At 41.3% G+C, this 14,205-nt stretch overlaps 1 protein-coding gene across 2 annotated transcripts in view; it reads left to right on the top strand.

The window, feature by feature from the left end:
• Positions 1–14,205, top strand: part of arhgap46b (Rho GTPase activating protein 46b) — a 72,166-nt gene that overhangs the window by 20,390 nt on the left and 37,571 nt on the right. The window contains exon 2 of one of the 2 annotated variants that reach the window (XM_066671911.1): positions 8,383–8,835. The exons of the other annotated variant lie outside the window; for it this stretch is intronic. Within the exon in view, the coding sequence (XP_066528008.1) occupies positions 8,383–8,835 (453 nt within the window). The remainder of the gene's footprint in view (positions 1–8,382; positions 8,836–14,205) is intronic. 2 annotated transcript variants of the gene reach the window in all.

Raw genomic sequence — 14,205 nt, 5'->3', positions numbered from 1 at the left:
CATGCAGATTGTGGACACACCATGTAAACACACAGAAACACAAACGTGAGACTTGGCGTCCAGCTCTGATCACAGCATAAACACAACCCATGACAAAATCGCATGATGACTACTCCTACTGAAGAGCATCACTCCATGCGTTGTGATCTGACATATTTACCATGTCCCCTCGCTTTCCACTGAGAGATTTACCATGTGTACCAGTGTTCAAAGGCCACCACAGACCCACTCACATTGGGATGTGCACACACATGAACACATACATTGGGGTTTTGCTTGTTTTCTCTCTGCAGGAACAGCATACTGCATCCCTTTTCCTCATGTGACAAGACAAAACCTATGGCTTCTACGTGGTAGACACATGTATATTTAGTGTGGAATAAATTTAGACATACGTAGACTATCTAGAAACCTGGCAGCGTAATACATAATTGTGTATTTTATGGTATTTTGACTTGTTTCTTGTTTTCAAAAGCTGGATCCAATCCATAGCCAAATATTGCATGCCGAGGATTGACTCCAGAAGCCTTTTCAGTGTATTTTCAACGTTTACAAAATCTGAAAAAAAAGTAAATACTAGCAGAATTAATCAAGAGCTGACATATTACTGACTCCTCTCCCCCAGTGCTCAGAGAGCAGATTCCGAGCAGAAAATACAGCAGAGCTTTATTCACTTATTCCCGGATTGCTGACATGTCCGGGCATGTCTGAAAGATGCACTCTGCACACTGATCGTTTTTATCCGAAAGCAACATTCACCTTATGTTCCATAATTACTCTTAAAACAAGCACAAAAAAATGATTACCTTTTAAAGCTAAATCAGCTGTTTTACTGGAAAATAAACCAGGTACCAATTCCCAAAAACCAAATAGGATAGGATAGGTACCATGTAGTGGAATTGGCTTCACTCATTGAGTGGGTAGGTCCTCCACAGACACCCTCTGTCTCGAACTTAACTCAACACAATATTAGCCAGTGTGAGCATTTGTTACCCCAACATCCGCCCCCATCAACACCCCGAGTTGCTGACAAATAATCTAATGATCTAATATCACTTCACTAAACGTGAAATGACAAAGATATATTACGGCGACAGCGTGATTGTCTGTGAGGAGTTTGGTGTGTTCTCCTTGTGTCCGCATGGGTTTCCTCCCATGGTCCAAAAACACACGTTGGTAGATGGATTGGCGACTCAAAAAGTGTCCATAGGTGTGTGTTCCCGCCCTGCGCCCAGTGATTCTGGGTAGGCTCCGGACCCACCGCGACCCTGAACTGGTTAAGCGGTTACAGACAATGAATGAATTAATGAATGTTACTGTAATGATAAGCTTCTCTGTTCATTTGATGCTAGGCATATTACCTCATTTCCTTATGGGTCTTGATTTTATTTAGCATAGGCAGTGATACAGTAAGACGATGTTGATGATTGACTATTTTATGTTTTTTATTTATGTTTAATCATTAATCTTATTACATAAAGTACATATAATCTCTAAAAGCTTTGATAGATGTAGGTTTGCGGGTCTGGTTTTGGAAAGAACAGCAGAGATTTTGCTGTATGGCACCCAATGATGAGCTCATCATGACTTTCGTCTCCTTTGTGTATGGCTTGGCGAGCGTTATGGGGTCGGTGGGAGACTGGAACTGTCGATAACACTGCTGTCTGAAATGAAACCCACTGCTATTGTGCTCCTCAAAGCCTCTGTGTGTGTCAGTGTGTATGAGCGTGGGAAGCTTCTTAATTCCAGTGAAAGCTTACTGGCTAGGACAGAGAGGACACACACACACACACACTCACACATTCCTGAATGTTAAAGCATCATAGCATTCGATATGGACAGTTATTATAGAGATTTTCTTAGGAGCTCTGTGGTCATAGTGGTCTTTCAAGCTTGTGTGGAAATACTCTACAAGGCAAGATTCTGTTCTGAGATCAATCTCAGGCTGACCTGTAAATCTTGGCTTCAGTCTCTGCTTCTGTGTGAGGTTCTAGGGTGAGCTGGGGCTTGGAGACAAGGATTAGATTCATAGCAGAGCTCATAAACACAGGGACATCTGTTTTTTTTTCCTCTCTCTCTCCCAATATGTTTCCTTTTCACTGCCATTGTTTACAAACTGACATCCCGGTGATGAACCTCCAGATGCGCTATTGTGTTGGTGAGACAGAGGGAGAGGCTGGATGCAGAGGCTATTTCTCTCTCTCTCAAAAAATAAGGACAATATCTGGATCAGACTGGACATCTAACATCTGATTGACAGTTGGTTAATTTGTTTAGGGTTCTGTGTTCTTGTTGTTGTTAAGCTTGGACAATAATGCAAATCTAGACCATCAATTATAATTATAATAAAATTATTTTTATCCAAATGCTGTCATGGAGTTCCTTGTGTGTTACAGAGCCTTAAAAGGAACATCTACGATTGTGAGTAAACACAGTTGTCTCTGGTTGTTTACATTCAGAAGCTGAGCATCTTTTAAGGTGGAACGTGTGTTTGTGGGGCGGAACCTACTGTTGTTTGTTCACGGCTGATGTTTGACTCGTCTGTACGTTTTATTCCCTTTGAATTACCACAGAAACTCATTTCTAACTCAAGTTTAGTTTTGGACCACTAATCTGCATCAGTAATGCACTTAGCATCTCCTAAGTTTGAATCTGATACCGCAAGAATCATTTTACCCACCTATGGAGCAGGAATAGAGCAATATCCTCATTTCAGTTCTTTCTTTTCAACATTTGGAGTTCTCTCCATTGTCCAAACAATTACTACAGATGCCTCTACTATGAGCCAAGATAGAGGTGGAAGACCTAGGATACCGGACAGTGTCTGAGTTTGTTGTTTTACTCGTTTACAGACTCCGGGGCTTCGTAAACACATTAGACCAGTTTAGAGCACACAGACTGGAGAGTAGCAAATGGTGAGGAAATATCTTCTGAGTTTTATAAAAAGTGTTTCTAATTACAATTGTGAACTATGCCTTTTAATCGAGAGCTTGCTTTTTCATGTTGGTTGTATATAATTATTATCTAGACTTGTTTTAATTATACTTAATTTATAGTGGAAACCATATTCAACAGAGATGGGTGTAACACTGTCAGCATTCTGAGGTTCTCCACATTCGTTTGGTCTGAGAACAAACAAATATATAGTTCTGGACATGCTTGCCCATTGTCATTATGTATTTGTATATTTCTCAGTATCTGTCTTTATTATTTTGGCCCATCCTTATGTCGTATGATGTATATAATATGAGCTAATTAAGCCGACTATCACTGCATTAGAATGTTGTGTATACATACCTACATACATACATTTTTAAGCAGAGTGCAAAAGACATGTTTCCAAAACAGAGCAAATGACCACAGCTATTATCGTTATAGCCTGATGCTTTGAAGAATGTTAGGTCCAAGTCAGTCTTTGTCCTGTTTGTCGGTAAAGAAACTGTTATCTGCCACAAACGCTAATGATGGATGAACCCCCACATACTAATGTAGTGCTCTGACCTCACACATTCCGATTTGAGCACTTGAGCACTCTTACTCAGAGGGGTCATTCTGGCCATGAAGCTGGTCATGCTCTGCAGTGGTGTGACTGTGGGACAGTGACTGGTGGCCAGAATCGGGCAACAGAGGGTGATTCAGACCAAGTTGACCACAAGCCTCTCGCTAAGCAGATGGTCCTCTATCTCCTAGTGGGAGGGATGAACTCGATCTGTGGCAAAAGGCTCACTAACTAACTTGCACATACACGCACAGGCAGCACATGGACACACCCACACACACTGCTTTCTTCTGCTTTTGGGAAGTGACCTGTGGAGCTCGGTGTCTGTGTGGGTTTTGACTTCTGAACCTGGTAGAGTAAGAAGCTTGAAAGCAGTGATCGGACGCTATCCTTGCAGGTAGAGTGTGATATCGATATGTTATTAGTGTTTATGACTATAATCATCCTTGACTATAGATGATAAAAATGTATCACTCCTGCACCGAGCAAGTTCTTTGTGTTTTTAAAGTGAATTGTGGTTTTGTTTAAATGTTTGCATAACGTCAACATGGTCCCTTCATGCTCTGAAAGGACAAATTTGTCATTTTTGGGGATATCACACTGATATGTCACAGTATCTTATTCACATACCTCAGGAGCACTTACAGAGAAGGTTCAAAATTGGGGAAAGGGGGAAAAAGATGTAAATATGAATTCAAATTTGAGAAAGGAGAGAACAGAGAGGTCTTAAACAGAGGTTGAGAGTGAACAGAAGAGTAAAGTATTTGGAATATGAGAGAGAGAGAGAGAGGAGGGAAAAATGGATATAAAGCTATAGCCAGTGCTATAAGGGAAAAGGAAATAAAACTTGAAGAGCAACAGACATATTCATGTTTCCTGACGGATTCCAGCAGGTGGTTTCCTGTGGTTCATTTGGTCTGAGTGTTTGTGTGTGTGTGTGTGTGTGTTTTTGGGAGGGGGTTGAGAGAGAGAGAGAGAGAGAGAAAGGGACTCGTGTAAAAATTGGAACAGGTGTGTATCGTGTTTTCAGGCACATTTGAACTTTTGAACTGTTAAGTCTTAACTTTCCTAAAGGCATCACAGCACAGGAAACCCCAAACAATCATGGCTAAGGGGGCACAGAGGCACCCCCCAGAGGCGGCAGGCCAGACTGTGGTCAGATATGCCAGATTAAGGTCTTTAGGAGGCTATTAAAGGGTAAAGCATGTTATTTTCATTCATCATGTTCACTCACGCTGGGTAACACTCTGAAACAGTGACAAACTAAAATATAAAACCCCGTTTTTTTGTGTGTATTCTAATATTTAAATAAGATGCAGTGCTTTACAGTTATGGTGGGAACCTTGACAACGTCGTCCACCATCCAACATCACCCACCCACCCCCAAAATTCGTTTCGTGCAATTCGTTCAGTTTCTTATCAAGGCTACCGATGAGTTTGCGCGTGGCTTTCTGCCATGTCCAATGATCCGTGATTAATCAGTCCATTGTAGAAAACACTCAAGCTACGGTGGAAAGTGGCTCTGAGGAATTTGTTCCAAAAGATAAAAAGGGAAGTGACCTTAGTTGTGTGGAGGTGGTTAGGCTACAAAATCTCAGATGTACAGTAAACAGCAGTAATATGTAAGTAATGAAAGAAGCCTGTAACAACAGAATGGGGAAACGCAACTAAAACCCAACAAAAAGTTGGTTTCACCAACTCGAGCAGAAGCACCTGGGTGAGGATGAGGAAAATCAAAAATGCAGTGACAATAATTCAACAGCCAATGAGCTCTAACCCCAGCAGATAAACTCCACTGACTCAACACAGCAACTATTCTGTGTTTTTGTTATGTTTTTTTACTATGAAGCTTTGTGGTTACTTGTTGAATAATTGTTTACGTTTGCTGTTTATGCGCACGCACTATATTTTCTGCACTTTGGTTATGTGGTAGTTTTATATGCTACATTATTTATTTCATACAAAATCAGAATCTTCGTAAATTACTGTTGTTTACAAAATAAGCAAATTTTACTTTGTAAAGTGACTTTTTATGTCACTTCTGAATGTTTGAAACTGTTACATTTATTGTAAAATAAAACTTGACTAAATAGAAACCATTAATATTACTAATATATAATCATTCATTCATGTATTCATTGCAGTCTGTAACCACTTATACAGTTCAGGGTCGCAGTAGTTCCAGAGCCTACCCGGAATCATTGGGCGCAAGGCGGGAACACAACCTGGAGGGGGCATCAGTCCTTCACAGGGCGGCACACACTCACGCATATGGACACTTTTGAGTCGCCAATCCACCTACCAACGTGTATTTTTTGGGAGGAAACCGGAGCACCCAGAGGAAACCCAAACAGACACAGGGAGAACACACCGGAGCAGAACTTGAACCCACAACCTCCAAGTCCCTGGAGCTGTGTGACTGCAACACTACCTGCTGTGCCACCGTGCCGCCCACTAATATATATATATATATATATATATTACCCTGAAATATGGTCATGTATTTTAGGGCCGTATCGCCCACCCTTAATAAATAAGTAAATAAATAAATAAATATTCTACACTCACTTTCCATTCTCTCAGCTTCACTGACCAGACAGGAGCACTTTCTAGGTCTACAGTTACAGATTGTAAATTGTAAATCTGCAAGTTGGATCATGAATGTAGATGTGTCTAATAGAGTGGAAAGTGTGTGGACACTGTTTAAAAACCTCCAGCAGCACTGCTGTGTCTGATCCATTCGTACCAGCGCAACACACACTAACACACCGCGTCACTGTCAATGAGATTTATCCACCACACAATATATACCTGCTCTTTGGTGGTCTTGTGAGGGTCATGACCACTTAAGAGCAGGGTGAAATGGGGCAAACAAGTGTCCAGTACAACTACAGTCTGTAATTGTAGAAGTACACAGTGTTCCCGTATGGTCAGTGGAGTTGAGAGAATGGACAGAGTGTAAAAACAAGGGGGTGATCATAATAGTCTAATGTGTGTGTGTGTGTGTGAATGCCTTGCCTTAGATGATAAAACATTGTAGAATATGCCCTGAAGCATTCTTATCAAATCAGTGAGGTCAGAGATTTACACCTCTTGTCATTGTAAGTGAGAGCTTATGGCTCAGCAGGCTGTTGGCCATCTGTAGCAGAGGTAGATGGGTCTCTTAATCTTAAGAGATGCAGATCCTTTGTTGTGCCCCTTGGTGAGAGGAGATTAGAGGTGTGGATCTCTGAGCAGGGGCCAAGGGCCAATCTCTGGAGCCACTTATTGGCTGTGTTCCCTGGGACTGGTGCCCTGTCTCTTCTGCCTGCACCATTTTGGCTCCTGGAGCTCAGGCTAGCAAGCATGAGTGCTTTCACAGCACCCTCTTTAACAGGCTGTGGGAAAATTAAGTTTTGCTTACATTTTTTGTCTGCACTAATGTGGCTTCTAGAAATGTAAAAAAAAAAATGGAACAACCTGAATGTGGCAATTCAGAATTAAAATCAATTATTGGGCTTATATGTAATAGCTTTTTTAATCAAGTTATATTACATAAGTGTTTTTTGAGTGGCCTGTGAACAAATGAGTAGACCACCTACAGCCTTTTGCTGATCGAAGTCCAGTTGGCATCCCTGTTCCAGTGCTATTGCCTAATACTGATACAAAACAATACTGTTGTGGTTTAGAATTCTGTTACTGAAGTAAAGGGAACTTCTATGATTGTGGGGAACTGTAGTTCTCTCTGGTTTGTTCCCGTTCAGAAGCTTAAAGTTGCAATGTATGTGGCTGGAGTTTAACTTGTCTGTGAGTTTTAACTAAAACAGAAACTCATTTGTTACTAGAGTTGTATAGTTTTGTAGTACTTTGTATGTTTACTTTCTTGTACTAAGCCATCTCCCAAATTGGAGCAATATCCTCATCTTGGTTCGTGTTTTTTAAACATTTGGAGTTGTCTATGTTGTTTAACTAACTCCAGATGTCTTTTCACTGCCACAACCTGGAAAGAGAAAGTCTAGCTTACTGGAACAAGGCACTTTATTATTATTATTATTTATTACATTTTTAAACCATTGACTGACACTGGAGCTTTGAAAACACGTTACAAGTCCAGTTTTGAGACCTTTTTGACCTTGAATGACACTTTTAAATACTAAGGCAGACTACTAAATTTGGGATTCATTCAGGCATCAAGTTGTTTCCTGAGAAATCATAATGCTTTATTTAACTCTGTTGGCAAACAGTGGATGCTCAGAGGGGGTGTGCCTGCTGTGTGTGTGGTTAAGGGCTACATTTCTAATAGGAGAAGGGTTTCTTAAGGTCGCACTTGCGTACACCTGTTGTTTAAGCTCGTACTAAATGGGGACCAGCTGGAGTCCTCTGCTGTGTAACAGAAACACATACTGCTAATAGAGCTGGAGGTTTAGTGAAGGTTTAGCTTTATTTAGATGAAATGTCACCGAGTTAAAGGTCTCAAAACATCAGTAACACTCCCATTCTAATGTATAAATGTGCATTATACATCATTAAAGGGGTGATAAGCCATCACATAAACTATATCAGCTACTAACATCAATAGAGGCTCTTAAAATGTAATGTTATATAAATTGTTTGGTCATATTTACATCAACGATAAGCCTCTATGTACAGGATCTTCAAATTTAGTATAGGTGTAAACATCATGTCTGACCTCTTTTTTTTTTCATGTTCACTGTGATTTAACCCTTATATGTTTAGCATCTTTGTTTCGTATGAGGTAACCTCCGTCTACATGGTGCTTTAGGTGACTGTCAAATTTCATGTTATTGTTATTGAATGATCATTTTCTTCTGAGGTTTAAACTTCTTGTTCAGTGCATTATTCAACCACCCTGACCACTGTTCCCATGTGTCCCCTCTGTGCAGGACTGACTGGGTGGAGATTGTAGAGCCGCGCTCACAAGAGCGTATGTACGTAAACCTGCTGACGGGTGAGTGTGGCTGGGAGCCACCGCCAGGAGTGCCCGTCCGCGAGTCCGACGGCAACCAGTGGTGGGAGCTGTTCGACAACAACAACAACCGCTTTTACTACTACAACTGCACCAGTCAGCAGACAGTGTGGCATCGACCACAGGGCTGTGACATTGTGCCCCTAGCCCAGCTCCAAGCCATCAAGAGGAGCTCTGAGGCTGAGTTGAATGGCCGCGGGCAGCCCATGAAGCCCGAAGCTGGAGCAGGGTCAGGGGAAGGCAGGAACTCCCCCATATCTGGATTGGTTTCACCCACCTCCGCCACCGCCCAGGAGCTGGAAAGTGGGAGGCAGACACCATCAATTTCAGGGAGAGGGGACAGTATGGAGAAGAGGAGCCAGGGCAGCAGGTGAGGGAAGGGAGTGTGTCAATGGGTGTGTGACGTGTTGAAACAAAACATGACAAAACCTGAATGCAGCTTCTTGAAAATTTCCTGGGAAAGGTTTAGCCTCTTCTTCACTGGGCTGAGGTTCCTATTCAAAACCACTTTAAAAAGAGCATTTTATTCACGGTACATTTCCATTTTAGTATTTTGAGCACAGACCAATAGGTACAGTACCAAACCTATTCATAGTCCACAGTCAGTGTAGTTCACTTTAAAGCTCACTTCCATGTGTGGATAGTTGTAAGTTCACACTTAGTTTTATTAGATTAAGGTGTGGCATGTGTGAGTCAACAGTAAACATGTTGTCGACACTTGAAATGCTGCTTGTAAACAAACACACACCTACCACACCCACACGTTGTGAGCTAAGGTCTTTTCTGATCATTGTGTGTTTAGAAGATGTATTATAATGTGAGCCTATTATGAACCCTTTTTCCCTTTTCCTTTCACATTTTGGCCTATGGTTCTTCTTGGCTGCCTGGAAGCCTATACTAGATTATGAGTCATCCTGAAAAGACTCCTCTGACATCTTAGAGCCAGTTACTTCCATAACTCTTTGCAACTGACATCTTCTGTCAGAGGAGAATACAGCGAGACTGTGACTCAGACTGTGTCTATGTGGGGATATGGCAATGGAAAATGGGATTTTTCCCTGGTGGTCTCTGATCTGCTTCAGTGGGCTGATGTCTACCCCAGATCATGGCTCAGCTGGGTGCCATGTAAACTCCTGATCCTATTACGGTGTTAGCTGCGGTAGATGGTTTGCCTTAGCACAGGCTAATGTGCCAGCATAGGTCAGTTCAGGTTATTCAAAGCTTCCGTTCACAGTGGGCTGTGTTAGCCTCTGGATTAATATTTTTAATTAAATGAATCTCTTTGGTGTAGGTTGCACTCTATGTACCCAAGCTGATATACATGTCAAAATATACTTTTCCCAGCTATGTTGTCATATGTTGCGTGTAGTTTATTACGACCCATTCTGTTGGGTAGTATGTATGATTACAGAGAACACCTGTGGAAATAGGGATAGCCCAAACCTTATGCTGTGTAAATGGAAATGTAAAACTCATGCAAATCTCCGAGGGGAAAGTTATTTTTTTGTTTTCTTTAATAATCCCAGGCCTTTTATTAAGAGGAGGAGGGGAGTGAATATGAAAAGGGATTTTAAAAGAGTGGAATTTTTGTTTGATTGAATCTATTCCCACGTGGGTGGAGAGTTACAAGCAGAATTAAGCACAAGGCATTTTTTTTATATTAGACAAAACAATCAGTGTTCTCACTAAAGCTGCTGTTTTTCTGCTGTTCATGGACTGATACCTATTCATTCTACACTCTAATGACGACCAAAGCGCATTAATGAGCAACTGCAGCTATAATCTGAGCATTCAAACAACTCTTGGCAATTCTTACCCCTGAAGGTTTCCGTATCCATAGTTGCCATCGTGAAATCACAGGTGCTGTCCAGGGTGGGGCTGGCAAAATAATTTTTTCAAAAGTATAATGTCAAGGAAATTGAAATCCAGTCTGACAGGTCAAACTGTGTAGTGTGGCAAAGTATCTAATTTGAATATGCATACAAATATATCTTGTTGGCTTTTGACTAAGCCTAGTGAAAGTATGTTTTTCTTTGGGGAAATGACCCAGTGCAAAATGGTCCTCAGTGCAAATGTAAAGGCAAATATTCATATAAAAAATATTGGTAAATGATGTGCCATCTCTAAAATTGCACTACACACCATTTAACTCCTTCAACATAGAATTTGATTCCTGGTAAATACAGCTGTCTGTGGTAGAATGTCCAAAAAGTGTAACTGGCCTCGTAATAATTGGCTGTTACTGTCCTACACCAAATGTTTTGAGCAATGACACCCATACGTGTAAACAGACACATAATCATAATTTATCACAGCTACCACTTATACACTCAGAGTCGCACTCAATCTCCCTGAAGGGTAAACTCTTTCTGATCAGGCAGTTAATCTTCTTCACTTGCACAAATTTGGTTTTTTATCCCCTTTAAAAGTTATTCGTTCGGATTTCTTTCTTTCTTTGTTTCTCTCTCTCATTCTCTCTCTCTCTCTCTCTCTCTCTCTCTCTCTCTCACGCACGCACGCAAGCACACACACACACACACACCTGTTGGCCAAAGAGTGTGTGGGTCAGGGCGTTTGCTAAGATGGCTGTGATTTGGCAGAGGGAGCTGAAAACGTGACTGAGCCCCTTTGCACTGCAGCACTTCACTCTGAAGAACACACACACAGTGGAATAGCAATAGTTGGAGTATGTATGTCTATATATGGCATACACTAGCATGAGTAAGTTAGGTTGTCTGGTTTTTTTTTTTTTTATGTGTGTTAAATTAAGAAGAAAGGGAGCAGGAGTGAGGGTGTGAAAGAGTAGAATGTTGCTTGTATAGGGCTTTTACAATCCCCTGTCAGCACCTCTGAATAAATCACACACTCCTGTGTTAGTAAGAGGCGATTTGCTGTATTACTGCCCCAAACTACTTAATTTAATCTGATTCTAGTGCTGTACTCCTAAAGGCCAATTTATACCTCTGCTTCGACTTGACACAGAGCCATACAGCATTATGAGCGTTTATGTTTCTGCAATTATACAACCACATCACTATAATATACAGAGACCTCCGTATTTTTCCTTTATTCAGCCTTTTTATTCATCCCTGACATCCACACCATGTCTGCAGGCTCTGTGTTTGGAGAAGCGGAGTTCATGTTCCTGTACATCTTCAGTTGAACGTAAACAATATTCACCCAACTACTGACCAGTATCAGTCATTGTGGTCTGCGTCGATGCGAGGCGTAGTTGCGTTTATGGAGAGGTGCACAAACAAACAATGTATTATTATAAGCTGAAGGCTGCTTATCCAGCGTGCATGGAGCAATCTGAGTCTGCTGCTCTCTGTGCTTACAGGTCATTCTCCATAAAACTAATAATAATAATGAGAAGTACTGGCCTGGGAGCAAGTATGTGCTGGTATTCTCTTTCAACAGTTTTTAATTTTAGAATTTTTTTTGTACCTTATTGGATTCTGAGCAGCTCTAGGATTCCCTCAGGATTGCAGTATTGGTCAGAGAGAACACTGTGTGTGTGTGTGTGTGTGTGTGTGTGTGTGTGTGTGTGTGTGTTTTGCAGGCTTCTCTAATAGCTAATGGAATCAGCCTTAAATGGTCGCACACTCGTTTGTTAACACAACACACTCTTGTTTTGGTGGATGTGCTTCAGTAAGTGTACACACATTTTTAAAAGCAGCCTTGTGAATGTTTTAGCCAAACCTTTGTGGAAGAAAACTGAGGACATCTGTAAATTGTCATAAGTCTCTCTCTCCCTCTCCCTCTCTCTCCCTGTGTAACCTAGGAGCCCTAGCACTGCTAAAAGTAAGGCAAGCATTCCAGGCAGGACACAACTGTAAGTGTGTGTATTCAGAGCAGACTGCCTCCAGAATGAGTCCAGTCAGGTTATGCCATTTTGGTCATTTGTGTTCACCATAACTGCCATGGACTATACCTCCATCTATGGATTCCTATACTAATCTCCTTTATATCCTGAATTGATAGTTGACTGCTTGTTCAGTTCATTTGGAAAACTCCATTTTTGGTGAAGAGCATTTTTGCCCATTTTCTGAATAAATTTGCTCAGGTAAGACACACAAACCGTTTCCCCTCATGTCAGACAGGGAAGCAGTCACACCTTACGGCTGTGCACTTTATTGTTTATGCATCATCACTATAATATTGACTTTTGCTGTACAGATGGCGAAAAGGGATAGCATATAAACGTAATATTAATGATTTATATTCGATTTATTTCCATTCTTTTTTCAAACCTAAGAATGGTAAAACCATCAGCACGGGACAGGACATCTACCAGACACAAAAGACCAAAACTTCCTTGTTTAGCAAGGGAAATTTCCTCATTCAGTTTGAGATCCCCCACCCCCCAGTCTGGGTTTTTTCCTTCCTTAAAAAGGTAATATTACTGTTATATCCTATTATTACATTTATTTCCTAATAGTAACATTAGGAAAAGTACCCAAAAATATTAAGGAACAGTCAAATTCAATGTGATTTTGCAAGTGGCAGAGTGTACTCACTTTATTTAATCTTAAGGCCCAATATTGTTGTCACTACAATCTCTTATTGCTTCTAAATGAAAATATATAGTAACATAATTGCATTAGTGGTAGCTCAGTAGCAGGGCTTTTCTCTGGACTCTGAGGCCGCATTTTTACTGCATGAGCCACTAAAGTGGTCTACTGTGAGCCTGTGTGTGATGTCAACATGCTGTAATTCAGTAGTAATCTAATGGTGTCTTAAGCCCTCAATTATAATACTGCAGCTATGTGTTTGAGTACATAGTGTAAATGAAGAAAGCCAACTCCCTAGTTTTCAGAGGCAGGCCCTTTCATTTGTAGTTCACAGTAGTCTGCTTGCTTGCCTGTGCACATGCATTTCTGTTTATGTGGGTGTGTTTGTGTGGCCTTTTTTTTTAATAATAATTAGTGCATGTGTGTACATGTATGATGTTTTATCACACATCCAAAAGCCTCATTCTGAAAGGCTTGTTGCTGTTCTCCTGGCAGAATAGAAGTTGATTCTTTCATTCATTATCTGTTACCACTTATCCAGTTCAGGGTCACAGTGGGTCCAGAGTCCTACCCTGAATCACTGGACCCAAGGCAGGAACACACCCTGGAGGGGGCGCCAGTCCTTCACAGGGCGACACACACTCATGGACACTTTTTCTTAGTAGCCAATCCACCTACCAGTGTGTGTTTTTGGACTGTGGGAGGAAACCAGAGCACCTGGAGGAAACCCACGCGGACACAGGGAGAACACACCAACTCGTCACAGACAGTCACCCAGAGTGGGAATCGAAAGCACAACCTCCAGGCCCCTGGAGCTGTGTGACTGCGACACTACCTGTCTCTTTATATGTGAAATGTTCTCTGTTGAGCTACTAATAGTACTTAAAAAATCAGTTTCCCTCTTCGTTTTCTTGAAGAAGAAAATGCGTAGTTCAACTGGGGAACTTCCAAAACACTCAGATAGATAGTACACTGTAAAAAAGAAAAGGGGTTAATCTACCTTTTCTTTCTCTAGTCTTTCTTTCCCCCCCCCCGGCCAAGGGTCATCCCTCTGGCTCTCTGTGTGAGGGTGTGTGCCCACTTGTTTTCGAGTGAAGCACAAAGGGCAGTCAGTATGGCACCAAGCACATTCACTCACTCATGTACACATGAATCTGTGCCATTGTTGCCACTGAGCTGGGTTTATTTTTTAATTTTTTTTAAAGTTTATTTAGCCTGACCTACTG

The sequence above is a fragment of the Hoplias malabaricus genome, chromosome 5, assembly GCF_029633855.1.
Source record: "Hoplias malabaricus isolate fHopMal1 chromosome 5, fHopMal1.hap1, whole genome shotgun sequence".
Lineage (NCBI taxonomy): Eukaryota > Metazoa > Chordata > Actinopteri > Characiformes > Erythrinidae > Hoplias > Hoplias malabaricus.
Note: the sequence above shows the minus strand (reverse complement) of the source record. Positions and strands in the feature narration are given on the sequence as shown.